General features: G+C 45.5%; 1 protein-coding gene across 7 annotated transcripts in view; it reads right to left on the bottom strand.

Moving 5' to 3' along the window:
* Myof (myoferlin) overlaps nt 1-18,193 on the bottom strand; it is a 150,634-nt gene that overhangs the window by 125,585 nt on the left and 6,856 nt on the right. For all 7 annotated transcript variants that reach the window (XR_003483726.2, XM_027407446.2, XM_027407445.2 and 4 more), the window contains exon 2: nt 2,527-2,582. Coding sequence is in view for 6 of the 7 variants with exons in the window: in XM_027407446.2 (XP_027263247.1) it covers nt 2,527-2,582 (56 nt within the window). In the remaining variant the exon portion in view is untranslated. The remainder of the gene's footprint in view (nt 1-2,526; nt 2,583-18,193) is intronic.

The following is an 18,193-nucleotide window of genomic DNA, read 5'->3' as shown; positions in this document are numbered from 1 at the left end:
TCACTTTAATTCAGTAACTCGTTTTCTACTAATAGATGCAAAGGGAATAACAAAGAACCATGGATGCCCTTGATTGACTAGATAATCAAATGATTATTCCAAGTAAGCTCTCGTTGTAGTGTCTCGTTGTAGTGCCTTTGGGATAAAAGGAGAAGTTGGTCTCACAGTTCCTGTTAGAACACACCTACCAATCCCAAGGAGTGTGAGGTTTGGGTTCAGCTACAAAACAGCAGGTGAGAGTGCTTAATTGAAGGGGGAAAACACATTGGAAACAAAATGGAGTAAGGTGGGTGATGCCCTCACATGACAACAAATGTCTCTCCTTGAGTCATATGGATTGAGAGGCAAGTCAGATTATCCGACTCAGAAGCAATGAAAGCATGCAAATATGATTTTGCTTTGTTTTGTCTTTGGAGCTCTGTTCCAGGTACTAGGAGTGCACAACAAGGTACCAGGGGCCGCTTGCTCTCACAGGTGTTAGAGTCCAGTTGGCTGTGTTGTGAGTTACAGAGCATAGATACCCTCACAACCTGCAACCCAGCAGGGTTTCCACAGAGGCTTCACAGCTTTACCTCATTGATGCCCAGATGTAGTCCTTATAATTAAACATATTAAAAGAAGTTGGCAGAGGGAAGAATTTAGGATTGGTGAAAGGGAAGTCTCCCTGTGGTGACTCAGGGAAAACAACAAAGACATTGCTTTGGTCCAGGGAGGTTTAGCCCAGCTTTTGAAAGAAACAATGGGACTGGTCATCAAAAAATTAGTCAGACTGGGAAAATCCTACTCTGTGGGAAGAATGAAACATTTCATCTGTCTGTAAAAACATGAAACTCTGAGTCACTTATAAAATAAATGCAAAGTCAACAGTGTGTGTGTGTGTGTGTGTGTGTGTGTGTGTGTGTGTGTGTGTGTGTGTGTGTGTGTGTTAGGGGTGCAAATAAGCTACATGATTTCCTTTCAGTAGAATATCACATAGCCATGAAAATACTTTTGAATGCTACTAATACATGCTTGGGATATGATAGTAAGAAGACATAGCATAGGGAATCACATCAATTTATAATGCATGTTAGTGTTTCAGATATCAAATATGTTCATTGAGAAAGCAATTATTTAGAAGTTAGCTATTTGTTTATAGAGCAGTGGTTCTCAACCTTCCTACTACTGTGACTCTTTAATACAGTTAGTTCCTCATGTTGTGGTGACACACAACCATAAAATTACTTTTTTTGGGGGGGGGGTTGAGACAAGGTTTCTCTGTGGCTTTGGAGGCTGTCCTGGAACTAGCTCTTGTAGACCGGGCTGGTCTCGAACTCACAGAGATCCATCTGCCCCTGCCTCCTGAGTGCTGGGATTAAAGGCATGAGCCAACGCCCCGGCCATAAAATTACTTTTGTTGCTACTTCATAACTGTAACTTTGCTACTTTTATGAATCATTGTTGAGAACCCACAAGTTGAGAACCACTCTGCCAGAGAGTTAGGTCAAAGTGTCTTTTGTAATGCTGTGTTAGCTAGTTTTATGCCATCTTGACATAAGTCAGAGTCATTTTATTTTTGTGTTTTTGAGACAGGTTTTTGGCTTTTTTTTTTTTTTTTCTTGAGACAGGGTCTCTCTTTATAGACTTGGTTGTCCTGGAACTGATTATGTAGATAGACCAGGCTGCTTTTGAATTCACAGAGATCCACCTGCCTCTGCCTCCCAAGTGCTGGGATTAAAGGCGTGCGCCACTATGCCCAGCTATGCCAGAATCATTCTGGAAGAGAGAATCTCAATTGAGAAAATGCCCCCACCAGATTGGCCTACAGGTAACCCTGTGGTGTGTTTTTTAGATTGATGATTGATGTGGCAGGGCCCGGATCACTGTGTGCCACCCATGGTCCTGAAGCAAGCCAGGAAGTATCATTCCTCTGAGGTCTTTGCTAGTTCCTGCTTCCAGGTTTCTACCCTGCTTGAGTTCCTGCCTTGACATCTCTGGATGGTGCACACGACAAGCTAAAATAAACCCTTTCTTTCCTTGGTTGCTTGTGATCAGGATGTTTTATCACAGCAATAGAAACCCTAACTAAGGCAAATATTTACTTGAAGTCTCTATTAGAGAACTTCACTTTTATCACATAAATCAGTAAATGCCATTACTTAAGTAGATGATTGAAGTGTTGAGGGATTGTCTTTTAATGAATGGCATGCACACATAGATCTACAGGGAGCTTTCCAAGACTGGAGATGTTCTAATGTTCGCTATTTTACTAAGGAAGTGGATGGGGTCATATGTCAAACTCCTGACTAGGCTAGGACTCCTCCCAGGCTCTGTGCACACGTCTCTGGTATTCAGGAAATGGGCACAAGCACTGCCCACCACTGAGCTGCTCCGATCTTTGGGAGGCATGAGGGAGTTGGAAGGGATGGGGTGTCACGGAGACATTTTCTTCCAAAGAGGAGCATCAACTGCCAGCTCAAAGAGGGGACAATTGGACAAAGCTCATCCTTTAAAATAAAGTTGAAACAAAAGCAATGAAGTCACCACCTCATTCCAGACAGGGTTGAGTTCATTATCAACTTTCTTTGTTTTCTTCTTCTCATCTGCAAATAAAAAAGTAAGAGATTCAATCAACTAGAAATAATTAAAGATCATGTACCATCCATTCGATGCCCCTAAAAACCATTCCACAGAGCCTTTCATGCCACCCATTTACCCCTTTGTCTGCCAACTGTGGGGAACAGTTTTCCCCCACCGCCTGAGCTACCCAGAGTTAAGGAAAAAAGAATTCAACATCATGGAAGTGCTGCTCTGCTCTGCCCTCCCTCACGAGGGCCTCCCAGCTCAGGAAGAATCCAAGGGGACTGACTTTGAGAACTGGGATGGCCATTCTACAGATGCACACCCTGAGGATGGAACACGATACCATGAGCTCACAGGTGGCAGTGGGGCCTGATGGAAACCCCATATTTCAACTCTGAAATCCTCATTGTCCCCAAGTTGGTAGGCAACTGAACTGGGTGCCCTCCCAAAGCCTCATCCTCGCACTCATCCAGAAAGGAGTTCTGTCTATGACGGGTGGAGAACTTGGAGGTTCCCTTCACTCCTGGACCTAAGATCTTTTTGCTCTGTGTCTGAGCCTGGAAAGTCCATCTACCTTAATGAAAAAATGGGTAAATCTAGCCAGTGCCTCGAGTTTTCTTACGGTCCCTGTGTCTATCCTCCACTGCTTACCAAAATAAAAGCTTGCCTCTGAGTACCATATGCATTGAAAGTATCATCTCATCTCCCTGGATACAGTGTGTCTTTTACGGTTACTATTGTCACACCTCCTTTCACAGCTAAGGCAAATGAGGCTAATAACATATCCACAGTCATTCAGTCACTAAGTAGTAGGGTTCTGGTTTGAACTCAGGCAGGGGCACACTGGTGGCACACTTTGAAGTCATGCCTAACCATTGCTTTTGCTCTGCTGCTGAGGAGCGTGGGGGTAGTGGGTTTTGTTCAGCTGCTAGCCACATCACTTTTGCTCCCAGCACACAGCCAGTCGGGGGACTAACCACCAGGGGTGGGGACGACACACTAACCACCTCATTCTTCCAAGACCTCAGCATAGCAATGCTGTGAGTCATGACCCTCACTCTGCTAAGCATTAACTTTTCCACTTGAGTGGGCATCACATGGTCCAGCTGGCTTTCTTTCTTAGCTTACCTCCTAGAGGAAGAGAAATAATGGGAGAAAAGACCAGCCAGCTCAGGCCAAGGCACCTCACAGCAATGGTTCTCTAAGTGAGGTCTTCCACAAGCATTAATCAACTCCGTCATCCCTCCACCCAGCAAACACTTTTTTAAAAATGCTACTTGCCAGGCATTGAACTGGACACCTAGAGAGATACAAAATTAGCAGCCTGTATGTGCTCCTGGCCCTCGGGTGGTCTAATGGGGGTGTGTCCAGAGGTAACTATTGCCATCCAAGGAATACAGAAAATGAAAAGTCAGAGGGAAGAAAGGTGATGTCAAGCTTGGGTACTAGAAAAGACTTCACAGAAGAAAAAAGAGGCGGAGTCAGGGTTGAATCAGAAGATGGGATTGGCGAAAAGCTCACTTGGGAAGTGGCAATGGTTGTGGGGGCAAGTCGGTCACATCTGGGGACACTGCACAGCTCAGTTGGTTGGAAGCAATGGGCATGGAAGGCTGCATAAGAAGGTTATAGACAGATACAACATGAGCCTTGGATTCCACGTGGTTTCATTTGGCTGATACAAGCTGATGAAGAAAAGAGAGGTTCATAATCCAACAAGGAAAACCAAGTTGCCCCCCGAAACGTCCAACATATGAACACATGACCCAGGCAGATGTTGAGAACAATGGATATGCAGTGAAGCCAAACAGAACCTGGCTGACCACAGACCAGGTGGAGCTATTCACCTGGAACTTCCAGTAGATTCCAGGCTGGTCACATGACACACATGCTAAAGGCTTTGCCTTGGGGGTGGAGAAGGGTTCAGGGAGAGCCAGGCATTGCTGAGCTTCTACAGGTTCCCTTCAGGAACGCTACACAAGGTCACAGAACTAGGAAGAAGGCCTCTAGCCAGGCCTACTGCAAGATCTTATATTTAACCCATGCTCTCTCCTAGCTACCCAGAAAACAAGGAAGAAGGAAAGAGTGGGCATTGGTTCCCCCACTTCTGGAGAAACTCAGCTGGATCTCTTCCAGCGAGGAGGTTCTGATTTGCATCAAAAGGTGAATACATCGTATTTTACTGAAATCCTACTCTCACACATGAACACATCAGTCAAAAAAAAAAAAAAAGTAGAAAAACTAATTTCTTTTCAGTAGCCACAGGCAGATATTTATTCTATTCAGTGTATTCTGCCTCTTTTCCACCCAACAAAGGTCAGAGTAGCAGACTCTGGACATTAGATTAAATGGCCGGAAATGCCCTCTCCCTTCTCCCCATCACCTACATTGGTGGGCTGCCACCTCTGCAGTTATTGAGATAACGGTTCCTTCCCTTGGAAGGAACTGAGCACTTTCATCCCAGAACAAAACAACAGGCCCAAAAGCAGAACACTTTGGATCGCGGCTAGAGGCATTCTTTGGGGCGTTTCCTGTTTTCTGATTAGTGGAGCCTGCCTCTGGCTCCACTCTGAAAAGCTGAAGCGGTGTGCCAGCCCCCCTGCCAGACAGCCAGACACCCCTGTCTGTCTTCACAGAATAACTCCTTGGCTGGTCATTGTTTGCACTGTGTCAGACCCTGTGAAGGGTAACTCTGTCAAACTGACACAGCGAGACATCACCTGGGAAGGAGACTTTCAAGGGATTGTGTACATTGCCTTGGCCTGTGGGTGTGTCTGTGGGGTTCTCCTATTAAATCCTTTGGTTTAGGAAGACCAAGACATCTGGAAGCATTTATCAAGTGTGAGGACCTGAAGTGTATACAGTGCAGAAAGCCAGCAAGCCAGCAGTATTAACTTCTTGAGGCCTTTGACGGTAGATGTGTTATGACTATCTGTTTCAAGGTCCTGTCCACCGTAACTTAACATAATGGACTGTAATCTATAATACACCCTTTCTCCTCTGTGTTGCTTTTTGTCAGAACAGTTTATGGCAACAGAAATGAATCTAGGACAGACCCTGCAGACAAGGCCTGAGAGAGAACTCAAGGCTGGCCAGCTGGTTCCAGTCATGATGTGCGTGCAGGTAGGCTTGACATTTTACCATCAGTGGAGTCTAAATAGGGATTTACTTTCTCTGTAGGTTACTTTTTTTGTGGCTGTGACAAAGGCAACTGAGAAGTTCATTTTGGGGTACAGTCCCGAGACAGTCCATCATGGCAGCCAGAGCTGGAAGCGCTTGGTCACACTGCTCCTGCTGTCGGGAGGCAGAGGGAAAGTGGACACTGGTGCTTGGCTCCTTTTTCCTTTTTATTCATTCTGGAACCTCAGCCCTGAAGTAACTCCATCCACATTCAGTGTGAGTGTTCTCTCCTCAACCCAGTCTAGGAAATCCCTCACTCACGTACCTAGGCTTGTCTCTCACATGATTCTAGATTCAAGTTCGAAGTTACAGTTGGCACTCACTATCACACCCTTCATCGTGTAGGTGGTCCTCATCTAAACACTTCAAAGTCCTAAAAGTAAACCCGAAGCTCCCCATAAAAGAAATTCTACCTCAAGGAACAACAGAAGCTCTGGGCATGCGTTTCCAGCCACACCCTCAAGACTTCAGCCTTTAGAAAGCACTGTCACCCTGTGTCAGCCTTCAGACCTTCAAGCACTCAATCCCAAAGCAACTGCCAATTCCTTAAACAAAAACACATCTCTTTCTCTGCCCCTCTCATTTACACACACACACACACACACACACACACACACACACACACACACACACACACACTCATATATCCCATCACCCTATTGTTTTTACAGAGAACCTGACTTAGTTAACTAATCACAACCATTGTTCTGAATATAACATCTACAATGGTAACAGGTTTTAAAACACTTCCAAACATACATCGGTGACCCTAAAACCCATACAGTAAAGAACAGTTGTTGGCCAACACTCCTAGTAGGCTTTCCAGTTTTGAAGTGTTGTCTTGAGTTCCTTGAAGCTCTAGGTTTGATCCCCGATGCTGCATAAACCAAGCACATTGATGCGTGTATGTCATCTCACTACTCAGGAGGTGGAGGCACAAGGATCAAAAGTTCAAAGTCACCTTTGGCTGCAGAGAAAGTTCAAGACCAGCCTGGACTACATGAGGCCCTTGCTCACAAACAACAACAAAAGAATTATGGGTTGATGAGATTGCTCAGTGGTTAAGACTTACTGCTCTCAAAGATGACCAGGGCTCTGTTCCCAGGACCCACAACTGTCTGTAACTCCAGTTCCAGGGGATCTGGTACTCTCTTCTGGCTTCCCCAGGCACCAGACACACATAGTACACAAACATGTAGACACTCAGGCAAACACATACACAATACAATAAAATAATTAAATCTTAAAAAAAAAAACAGAAAAGAAAAGAAAGAAAAAAGACCTTGTGTTTGGCCCTTAGTCTAAACTTGTCCTCCTGGGTTTCTGGGTTCTCAGGTCTCTATCCCTTCCTTCTGAGAAATGAACAACCACATACAAACTCATCCCCCACCTTGCTAAAAAAATGTCCCAGGACATCTAATCCTTTATACATGGTTAACAATTTTTAAATTTTCAGAAGTGGCCATTATTCCCACCCTTCCCAATGAGTTATCTGATGTCATCTTAACAGTTCTCAGTGGTAAGTCTCATGATGGTCACACATTATCAGAAGTCACACAGCAAGCAAATGGTGGACCTGGAATTTAAACCTCTGGTTAAACCTCAGGACAGTTTCCACAGCCGGAGGAGCAAGGTAGGACTGTGGCTCCTTGGGGCTGGAAAGATGGCTCATCAGTTAAGAGTGCTCGCTGCTCTTGCAGAAAACCCCATTCCCAGCACCCATGTGGGACAGCACACAACCAGGTGTAACTCCTGTCCTCAGGGGATCTAACACCTCCCGCTTCTGCAGGCACCAGTACTCATGTGTGTAGACACACACACACACACACACACACACACACACAGAGAGAGAGAGAGAGAGAGAGAGAGAGAGAGAGAGAGAGAGATGCATACAAATAATAAAAATCAATCTTAAAGAATATGACTCCTAGAGGAGAGACTGGGGGCTAGGAAGAGAGGCAGGACGGGAGGGTGCACTTGCGACGTATTTAATGAGAAAAGAGTAAGTTTTTTGTTTTGTTTTTGTCTTTTAAGGAAAAAAAATAGCTCTAAAATTACAAAAAAAAAAAAAGAGGAATAGGACTCCTTGAAGGTCATGACTATCATGTATTAATACTGTTATTTAGGCAACCCACAGAGTGCTTGTTACTGAGTAGCTTCTCCATGATTTGCGTGGCTAGACATCCCAGGAGCACACAGTGTAATGAGTAGGGTTTCCTTGATGATTAAAAGAGAGCATGAATACCAAGTTTACAGTGCTGAGTCTAAGCATGGAGCAAACAGCAGCCACTGGAGTGTTTCTCATTAAGATACCAGGGCAGCACCCTGTTTTGCCTTCCCTGAGGTGTTCCCAGGCTCCACAGCCCCAAGGAATAGGAAGTGCCCAGTGAAGCAAGGAACAGGCCTGGTGGAGTAACCCGTTCATGGCTCCATTCTAGATCTCAGTGGCCACCTAGGGCAGCGGGCACATGGGCAGTGACTGTTCTGATTGTCAGTCAGCCTGGCAACTGAGAGGATGGGGCAATTCCATGAGGACCAGGAGCCAGAGCTGTCTGTAGGAGGGAAAAGGAGACTTCTCAGTGCCCAGGAGTTAAAGGGAGTCCTGGCGAGCCAGCCAGGAGAACTCTCTGGGGCCATGTCTGACTTTTTCATTCCAGTCCTGGCTGCCCCAATGCTTCAGAAAGATGTTGCCAAACGAGTTCAAGGAAAATGCACTGGGGCCAAACCGCAACCACTACACAAAGAGGGAGCTTTGTACATTTCTGAGGCAGCCGATAACACAAACACAGGAACACCTCAGGCCAAAGCAGGCTGGGTTCCTGCTCCTCTGTCTGCAGCCCAATGCCCCACTAGCCTCTGAGATGTTCTTTCGGGTTGTGAGCTCCTGAATAAAACACTGGTTCTCCAAGGGACCTGCAATGAACCCTGGCCGTCTGAGAGACTCACAAAAGCCCCCACTTAAAGCCAACCTGGGGAATGGTATCCAGCCCCACTGACAGCCAGGTTGATATTATGTGTGAGCCTCCACTCTGTGTGGGCACAATAATCACACCCATGCCTAAACTTACTACTGGGGTGCTTGTGTGCCCATTTTATAGGAATGGAAGCAGGGGATATTAATTGACTTGCCCAAGGCTTCCTACATGGAAAAGGGCAGGGCAGTCTTTTGCTCCAAGTCAGCTTCACTTCTAAGTCTGTGCTCTGAGACGCCCCCGTAGGCTGAGGAACTCAGCAACCTGTGTCTTTCTCCAGACTTCCAGCCACATAACTCGCTTCTCCCTATTCTATCTAGATGTCTCCTCTGGTAGGTTTTGGTATCTAACATTCAGGAGCACTAGCTTCCACTTACAGGATTTATAATCTGCTAGACACTTGTAAGAGCTAGAGGTTACCTGCTCTTTTTCAAGTTTAATTTTAATGTTTGAGACAGGGCCTCACATATCCCAGGCTGGCCACAAACTCAATATATAGTTTTCCTGCCTCAACCTATGTTCTGGGATTACATGTATGCCTTTATGCAGAAATTGCACCCAGGACCACCTGTATGCTAAGTAAGCCCTCTAGTCTCTCTCTCTCTCTCTCTCTCTCTCTCTCTCTCTCTCTCTCTCTCTCTCCTCTGCCTAACCTATTCTCGTTACCTTAAGTTTTAGACACAATGAAGTTAAACAGTTTCTCCAGGGTCACCTTCTAGTAAGAAACGAAGGTAGAATTTGAATATAGGAGTATCAGCTCCTGAGCCTCTCAGTCCCTCTGATTTCTGACTGGTGTGTTCCAGAGACACGTTTGCTAGAGAGTGAATCCAGGCTGGTCCTTAGCAAACTCTCATCCAGCCCCCTAAGATCCCTGTCCTCATCTGGATTGTAAAAGGGGGTATTTAAAGGCCCACCAGCATGGAGGCAACAAGAATCAGACAAAAAAACAAAACTGTGCCTGAGATCATGGAAGGTTCCTGTGAATTAAAATTAATAACTGCTTCAGTAGGCCAGCCCCTTCCCAAGACACTGTATCAAGAGGAAGTCAAATAACCCCAAAAGAGAATTTTGAAAACAAAAGCAAAGCAGAGTAGAAATTGTGATATTCAGATCCCTTTACTCCCGGAGGAAAAACAATGACCAAATTTACCCTGAGCCTCAGACCCTGTGCTCCACAATAGCAACTTCTCAGCCCACAGTTAATCTTGCGTCTTTGAGGAGAGTTTCATCATTGCCAACCATTTAATACATTCTCAGCTCTCCTTCCTAGGCTGCAGTTGGCTCTGACCTCTCAGCTCTCCTTCTTAAGCTGCGGTTGGCTCTGGCCCCTAGCTCCTGAATAAGCTGGCTGATTGTTAGTCGCAGATCTAAGGAAGGATGGGGTGGAGGTGGGCTGCTCCTGGTCAGTGGCATCTAGGAAGGCACAGAGGGTAGAATCAAAGTGAGAGCTTCCATGTGCAAAGAGAACCTGCTGTGCACTGAGCTGAGGGAATGGCCATGCCCAGACCACGACCCCAGATGCAAGCCCAGGTTCTGTTCCTTCTCTGCTTCTTCCTGTCTACACAGCTCTCCCTCAGTCTTGCTGAGGTACACACCCTCCTCACTTACAAAACAGAAATAAACATGCCCCAGCAACTCTTACGGCTGTGAACAACAAATAAGACCAAGCCATGAAACGACTTTGCACATTGTGATTGGGGAAGGGCTTCTTTTCCAAGACATGCCACTCATATAGAAAGCATCAGAAGTCTCAGACACAGCCTTGGAGGTCAGAAGTGTCCAGACCAAAGTCCCCATTGCCCAAGCTCTGACCCTAGTATGGTAAGAAACCCAAGGGCTGAATCTCCCAAGGAAATGCAATGGTAGAAAAGAAAGAGCCTGGAGTTAGGCATGTTGTTTATGCTTTTGATCCCAGAAACTCAGAAGATGAAGGCTGGGGAATCTCTGTGAGTGAGAGGCCATCCTGATCTACACAGAAAGTTCCAGGACAGCCAGGGCTTCATGGGGAGACACTGTTTAGAAAAAAACAAAAAGAAAGAAGACTATATTATGGTACTCCTTTGGAAGAAATAGAATACCAAATGTGCCGAGGGTAGGAGAGTGTCATCCAGGAACAGACATGGCTGAGATAACACTCAGCTCCTCATAAGAAACAACTGTGCAACAGCAGCCTCAGTAGAGGGTAGTGTAGTGTGGCACCTGCTATGAGACTTTCATCTAGATACTTAACCCGCTCTACCCAAAACGGTTTCCCCAGCTCTAAAAGATTTCACTTCTGGACTGAAGAGCAGGCTCAGGGGAGGAGCACAGGGGAGGAGCACTTGCTGAGCAAGCATGAGGACTTGAGTTTGGATCTTCAAAAAAAGAAGGAGGATGTGGTTGCATGTACCTGTAACCCTAGCAATAGGGTTGGAAGATATGAAGATCAGGAAGAGTGATGGCTTCCAGTCTAGCCTAGACTAAAAACTGCAAGGTTCAGTGAGAGACCCTGTCTCAAAGCAATAGGGTGAGAGCAATAGAGGATGCTCAGTGTCCTCCTTTGGCCTCCACATGCTCATCAAGCACACCTATCTGCCTATACCTATGTACAAACAGACATACAACATATACACACAAACACAGCTTAAAGAAAGGCTGTATAGCCAGGTGGTGGGCAGCATACCTATAATACCAGCACTCAGAGGGCAGAGAAAGGTGGATTTCTGTGAGTCTGAGGCCAGCCTGGTCTACAGGACAGGACAGCCAGAGCTACACAGAGAAACTCTGTCTTCAAAAACTAAAAACAAACAAAAAATTATATCTTTTCAGTGATAAAATAATTAAAATGAAGTTAATAGATGCAAAACTGTTACACAGTTACACAGTCCATAACAGCTGCCAAGTTCTCATCATCAACATGAGGGCAACTTTCCAGGCTTAAACATTTGATTAATCAAATTCTACTCTGCTTACAGCACAACCTATTGGCTGCCCGTGGGCAGGGTATAAGCCCAGCTTGCTCCCCGTTCTCCAAAGAGCTAGGGTGATGCCTGACATAGCAGCCCTCACCCATAGTTATTGAATAATTCATGTTTATAAGGCCCAAGCAGATGCCACCAAGAGGGAGAAATAGGGAGGGCCCAGGCAGTGAGGAAAGATGAGCAGAAAATAACTTTTTTACATTGTTTATTAGAAGAAAGATAGCAGCAGGCATGGTGGTGCATGCCTTTAATCCTAGCACTTGGGAAGCAGAGGCAGGCAGGTCTCTGTGAGTTCGAGAACAACCTGGTCTACAAAACAAGTTCCAGGACAGCCAGGGCTGTTACACAGAGAAACCCTTCTTGGAAAGGAAGTGAGAGAGAGAGAGAGAGAGAGAGAGAGAGAGAGAGAGAGAGAGAGAGAGAGAGAGAGAGAGAGAGAGAGAGAGAGAGAGAGAGAGAGAGAGAGAGGGAAGGAAGGAAGGAAGGAAGGAAGGAAGGAAGGAAGGAAGGAAGGAAGAGGAGGGAGAGAGGGAGAAGGGAAGAGAATTGCTTGAGAATTATTTCCTAGTCCATATGTAGTGCTACTGGGATGAAAAAGATAGTGTAGGTAAAAAAATAAAAAGAGAAATCTGTGGTGAAATGAAATGAGGCCCTACCCTGCCAGTTAAATGTAAGATTAAAAAAAAAAAAGTACTTGGTGTATAATAACTTAGGCCTTAGTTCCTGCTAATCAAATAGTCTGATCTTGGTTATCAGTGGAACTGATTCACTGCTAAGCTATGTCACCTCTGGGCCTCTGAGTCACAGCCAGTCATAAACGTTTGCATTACCTTGTGACAAAGCTAGGCCAGGAGGGCTAGGTTTTGTTCCTTCTCTCTCTCTTAAAAAAATACCTTTTGTTCTTGGCAAACTTTCTCATGCTTTCTGACTAGATCCAAATGACCCCAGCATACTGAACAACCCAGTCCTTGGACCGGAGTATTCATTTGACTTGGTGACAGGGCCCAGCTATGTGCAGTCTCCTCGTCTACACTGGGCTCCTTCAGAGCCCAGGGACAATCTGGAATCCAATTAAACCCAACCCAGCCTCTGCTCAAGTTCCCTGCTTGCAACATAAAGATGAAAGACTTCCCTAAGAAAACAAAAGGAATTCAATAATTCACACAGCGGAGGCATGCAGGAGCACTGAGTAAGGGGCACTAGAGTGACATGAGACAATCCCCCAGGCTGGCCATCTAGGCCAAGCCTCCAGAACACTCAGCAGAGTCTGCACTCAGTGATCTCTGCTCTCATTGCCTGAGTGTCAATCCTCACACCTGTGCTATGTGGGATAGTGACTATTACCCTCTCCGTTTGACAGACGATGTCACTGGGATCTGGAGGGGTTAGCAACCATGAACAAGTAGGAAACATGGACTCTTAGTCACTGTGGCCATCCACAGCTATCTGTGCTTTCCTAGAGGCCATGAGTAACCACATGCATTAGGTACATTTAAATTTGTTGCAATTAATATTAAAATTCCAATCCCTTGGTCAGAGTGGCTGCCTTTGGGTGAGCAGCAACCACATGTGGCTAGTGGCTTCCTATTGCACAGAGCATATCTTGATGGACTATTTTCACATCCTAAGAAGTTCTATTGGACAGTGCGTCTCTAGATAATGGCACACACAGTTGGTTTGCAGAAAATGATTGCTGAATGGCATTTTAAAAATTAATAAACTGGCCGTGTGGTGGTGGCGCATGCCTTTAATCCCAGCACTTGGAAGGAAGAGGCAGGTGTATCTCTGAGTTCGAGACCAGCCTGGTCTACAAGAGCTATTTCCAGGACAGCCTCCAAAGCCACAGAGAAACCCTGTCTCAAAAAAAACAAAAACAAAAAACAAACAAACAAACAAACAAATTGATAAACTGTTCTGATTTCAGCACACTGACTGGCCATTTTAACATGATGTGAAAACCACTCTAGACTCAGCTTAGCCTTCTAAAGGAGAGCTTCCAGCTCCTGCCAGTTGTCCTCGCTCATAAATTTCCCGTCTCTTTAGTCCCCAACTTAGCTCGCTGGCTTTTGCTTGTCAATGGGCAGAGAGCCAGACTCCAAGAGGTGAAGTAAAGATAAACTTCCTTTTAGGTCCAGATGCCTGAGACACACCATCTTGTTTTATCTTTATGAAAAGATATTAGGACAGCTAGGTAAACTGAGGCTTGGAGAGGTTCTTGAGACTCATAAGATTAAAGCTCTAGTGCCAGGCATGGTGGCACAGGCCTTTAATCCCAGCACTCAGGAAGCAGAGACAGGAGGGTCACTGTGAGTTCAATTCCAGTCTGGTCTACATAATGAGTTCCAGGACATCCAGGACTGTCACACAGAGAGACCCTGTCTCAAAACAAAACAAGCAAAGGCTCCTGTCCAGGTCAGGAGTGGTCTGGTGAGCCCTACCTCTCTGTTTTCTTTGAGGTACCGCTTCATGGATCCCAATCAGACTATAAAACCCTCAAAGTCCTAAACACTCAAAATCAGGTCTGTAGTTATGGGGACAGAGATCTGGTCCCATTTGGTCCCTGTGGTCTGTGACTCCCTGGTCCAGATGAATGAGAAGAGTCAGGGCCATTAATTCAACTACTACCTGTTTCCTATAACCTGTCTGCCAGGCACCCAGTTAGTTTCTAGAAAAGAGACCCAGGCTCTGTGTTCATGAACTGTGCTGTCTAATGGAGGAGGCAGACAGAAAGCCCATAGTCCAGCAGATGTGGAAATGCTGCTGTCACCCGATGCCAGGGAGTGTCTTGGGTGAGGAGAGAATTCCAAGACCACCTGATTTGAGGATAATGATAATCTGATCTCCTGTGGGAGATCATACATACATACATCTGTGGGAAGAGCAGAGTGACCTTTGCCCTCAGCACCGGCTGAGGAGCCCAGACCAAAAATGACCTGTCACTGCAGAGGACCAAGGCCATTCATCCCCATGTGCCTTCAGCTTTGCTTTGGCTCCTGCCTCAACTCTGGCCACTTAACCTCAGCAATCGGTAACAGTGTAGCCATTGTCATTGTGTTAATGCGACAAAGGTGCTGAAAGTTGGCTCCAAGGGGAGGTGCTATGAACCTACATAGTCCATTCATTGAGAGAGCTATTATCAAAAAGTGTTGTCCACGAAGCTGAGACATTGGAACCTCCATGCACTGCTGGTAGAGCAGCTGCTGTGCAACATAGCAGAAGATTAGAAACAAAACGAAGGTAGGATCCAGTAATTCCAACTCTGAGTTCCTACCCCCCAGAAAATACACATAGGCCTGTATTTGCATCCCAGTCTTCATAGCGGCATTATTCACCATAGCTCAAAAGTAAGAGAAACACCATGAATATCTAATAACAGAAGTGTGTACAGATGATAAATGTTATGTCTTTCACCACTACTAAAAACAAAGAACTTAACCTTGTCTCTAAGACAGGTCCTGGCACACTCTCACCAGAAAGTCAGAAACAGGCTTTGCCTTAAGACTCTAGTGAGTCGGGTGGTGGTGGCACACACCTTTAATCCCACTATTTGGGATGCAGAGACAGGTGGATCTCTGTGAGTTTGGGGCCTGTCTGGTCTACAAAGTAAGTTCTAGGACTGCTAAGGCTGTTACACAGAGAAACCATATATATATATATATATATATATATATGTTTTATATTAAATATATATAATTTAAATTGGGGGATCCCACTTATTCTGAGCAACTAAGCCAGGGCTGTCCCTGAGAAATGTCCCCCAGGGTTCTGCACATTACTCCAGAGATGGGAGGAGAGACCACAGGAGAGGGAGGGTATGAACTCTTAAAAGTATTTTAGATATCTTATCACTACTGTTCCTTATAACACCCTAAGACGGGAACATTTTCCCCAACATTTTATAGATGGGGAAATGAAGGCTAGAAATACAGTTACCCAAAGATATTCACCTCCTAGTAATAAGACTATGGGTGAAACCTCCCTAGTCCGGAAACCATCCCTTTCCACTCACTGCGTTGATCATGGAAAGAAGGGACTTTTTATATAGGGGGTTGGGTCAAGCGATTGATTGAAAACAGTTCTAGTTCCCTGAGCTGAAAGGAGATAAGCCAAGTGGTTCAACGTCTAGGTCTTCAGCTCTCACACTGCAGTAGATACATCTGGTATACCTGCTTTGTATGTCCTGGGCTGCTATACTCTTTGGCCACAGCTGATTAGGGTGAACCAATCTGAAAATGACTGAGCCAGCTGGAATCACTCTCTCAAGGTCTCACTTTTGGGGTAGAGGAGAAGGGAAGAGAGAGAGAGAAAGAACACAAGAAGCCAGAACATGAGTCTGGCTCCTGTGAAGCCCATAACCTGTACTCTGTAAGATTCCTCTGTAGCTTTAGAAACCTCTACAGTTCCCTCGAACAAGCTTGAATCGGCTTGCGCTGGCAGAATGACTCCTGACTGTGACAACTTACCCTCCCACGTTGGACAGGGGTGCAGGGAAAGAGTGAATGAGACCCACATCTCAGCTTGACTGAGGGAATGCCAGCTATGTTTGTTTTCAAATACCACTTTCCCATTCTAAGCTGCTGTCCCTGGTTGCCTCCCTCTTGATGGTCTCTCACAGAACCACCCCACCCACCTCTGCACACCCACAGGGTAAACACTCAGACTGGGCACGGGGCAGTCTGGTGTTCCGTTTCGCAGTGAAGAGCAAGAAGGGTGGTCCCTTTGGCCTTCGAGGTGTGGTTTCCTCACTAATTTGGATCAATCAGGCTGCTTCCTTAGTATCTTTCATTAGCTCTTCCCTTCCAATGGCAGCTGAAGGAGCTCTCTCTGCCCCAGGGAATATTTGACTCAATAAACCTAAGCCATCTCCCAGACTACTGGGGATGTCATCACAGAGAGGTTTCCTGGTAGTTACCAGTGGATCACCAGACTACTCTTGTTCATCTCACCCCATAAATCCACGATTCCACTGTCGTTTGTGATCGGTTCAAAGCCTGGGACATCCTCTTCCTCCTCCCTCTGACCCACCTTCTCTTTTCTTTTTGTCCATAGAATTTCACTATGCAGCCCAGTCAGGCCTTATACTTGTGGACCTCCTGTCTCAACTTCCCATGTGATAAGATGTAAACCTTGTCTCTTAACTTCCACTTATCCTTTAATTAAGACCAAATTAAATGTCAACACCTTCTCAAAGTTTCATTTTCTATTTACTCTTTGCTTTGTTGGTTGGTTTGATTTGATTTTTGAGACAAGGTCTCCCTATAGATGCCTGGTCTGGAATCGGCTATGTAGACCAGGCTGGCCTTGAACTTGTATCTGTTTCTCATGTCTAGGATTACAGGAATACGCCACCAAATCTGTCCTCTTTTTACTCTGAAATTGCAAATTTCTCGTGCTTATTCTAGTCTGCATCTCATGCTACTGTCCTAATTAGTTTGTCTCGTAGGCCTAGAAGAACAGAACATGTTCAGTCTGGTTTTTACTTTGGCTCTTTACACTGTCTGGTACTCTGTAGGACTCCATAAAAGCAACTTGTCAAGCTGGAGAGAAATTTAGAATTCCTATGTGCAAGGCCTTCTGCTTTTCCCCCTGATCCACAAGTAACCCTGCAAGCTAGGCAGTTATCCTATTTTGCTTTTCTGGTGCTGGTTATTTGGCTTACATGTTCTGATCCCTGGAAATGGGAACCAGAGCAGAGACCATGGAGGAGTGCTAATTACTGGTTTACTCACTATCCTTGCTCAGCTTGCTTTCTAATATAACCCAATCTCCCCAGGGATGGCAGCACCCACTGTGGACTAGGTCCTCCCATATCCAACATTAATCAAGAAAATGCCCCCGAAAACTTGTACAGGCCAATCTGATGCAGGCAACTCCTTAGTTAAGGTTCCTTCTTCCCAGGCAACTCTACTTTGTGTCAAGTTGATAAAAAAAAAAAAAAACTAACCAACACTGAGTATTATGTAAAACACTGAAGTTGTTTCATTTGCTCATGAGCAATTAGGAAATAAATGGCAATTAGAATTCTCATTCAGGCCTGGCTGGCTCTAGAGCCCAGGGCCTTTACTCTGCAATGGCCAATGAAAAGTTAGTTGATAAAGGCTTAAGGTGACAGATGTCCCACAGCTATGTCTTTGAGAACTGTGCTCAAAGTACACCCCTGTTCAACAGAGCAGCTGTTCAGTGGAAGCAATGAAGTCAGTAAGGTGGCTGCTACCACACCAGAGTGTTCTAGATAGCATTTGTGCTGTAGACCAGCTGGTGTTTCACGTACAAATTTTCAGCATGAAAGTCAGCAGCTTCTCAGGTACAAGAATGCAAACATCAATGTCTGGATAGCAGGTGCTACAAACCGGCTATGCGCAGTGTTCAGGAATGTGTAGAGCAATAAGTAGCTCTTTTCCCAAATCCATCTGTAGGGGAACACGCCTACTTCCATCCACCGAGCACCAGAGAGAATTTTAAGTGTAATTCTTCCTGAACAAAGGAAGATGGGCCGATCACCAGGGCTCCCTTCAGGATTAC

The sequence above is a fragment of the Cricetulus griseus genome, chromosome 3 (genome assembly GCF_003668045.3).
Source record: "Cricetulus griseus strain 17A/GY chromosome 3, alternate assembly CriGri-PICRH-1.0, whole genome shotgun sequence".
NCBI classification, from domain to species: Eukaryota; Metazoa; Chordata; class Mammalia; order Rodentia; family Cricetidae; genus Cricetulus; species Cricetulus griseus.
The sequence above is the reverse complement of the archived record's forward strand: the minus strand, read 5'-3'. Positions and strand labels throughout refer to the sequence as shown.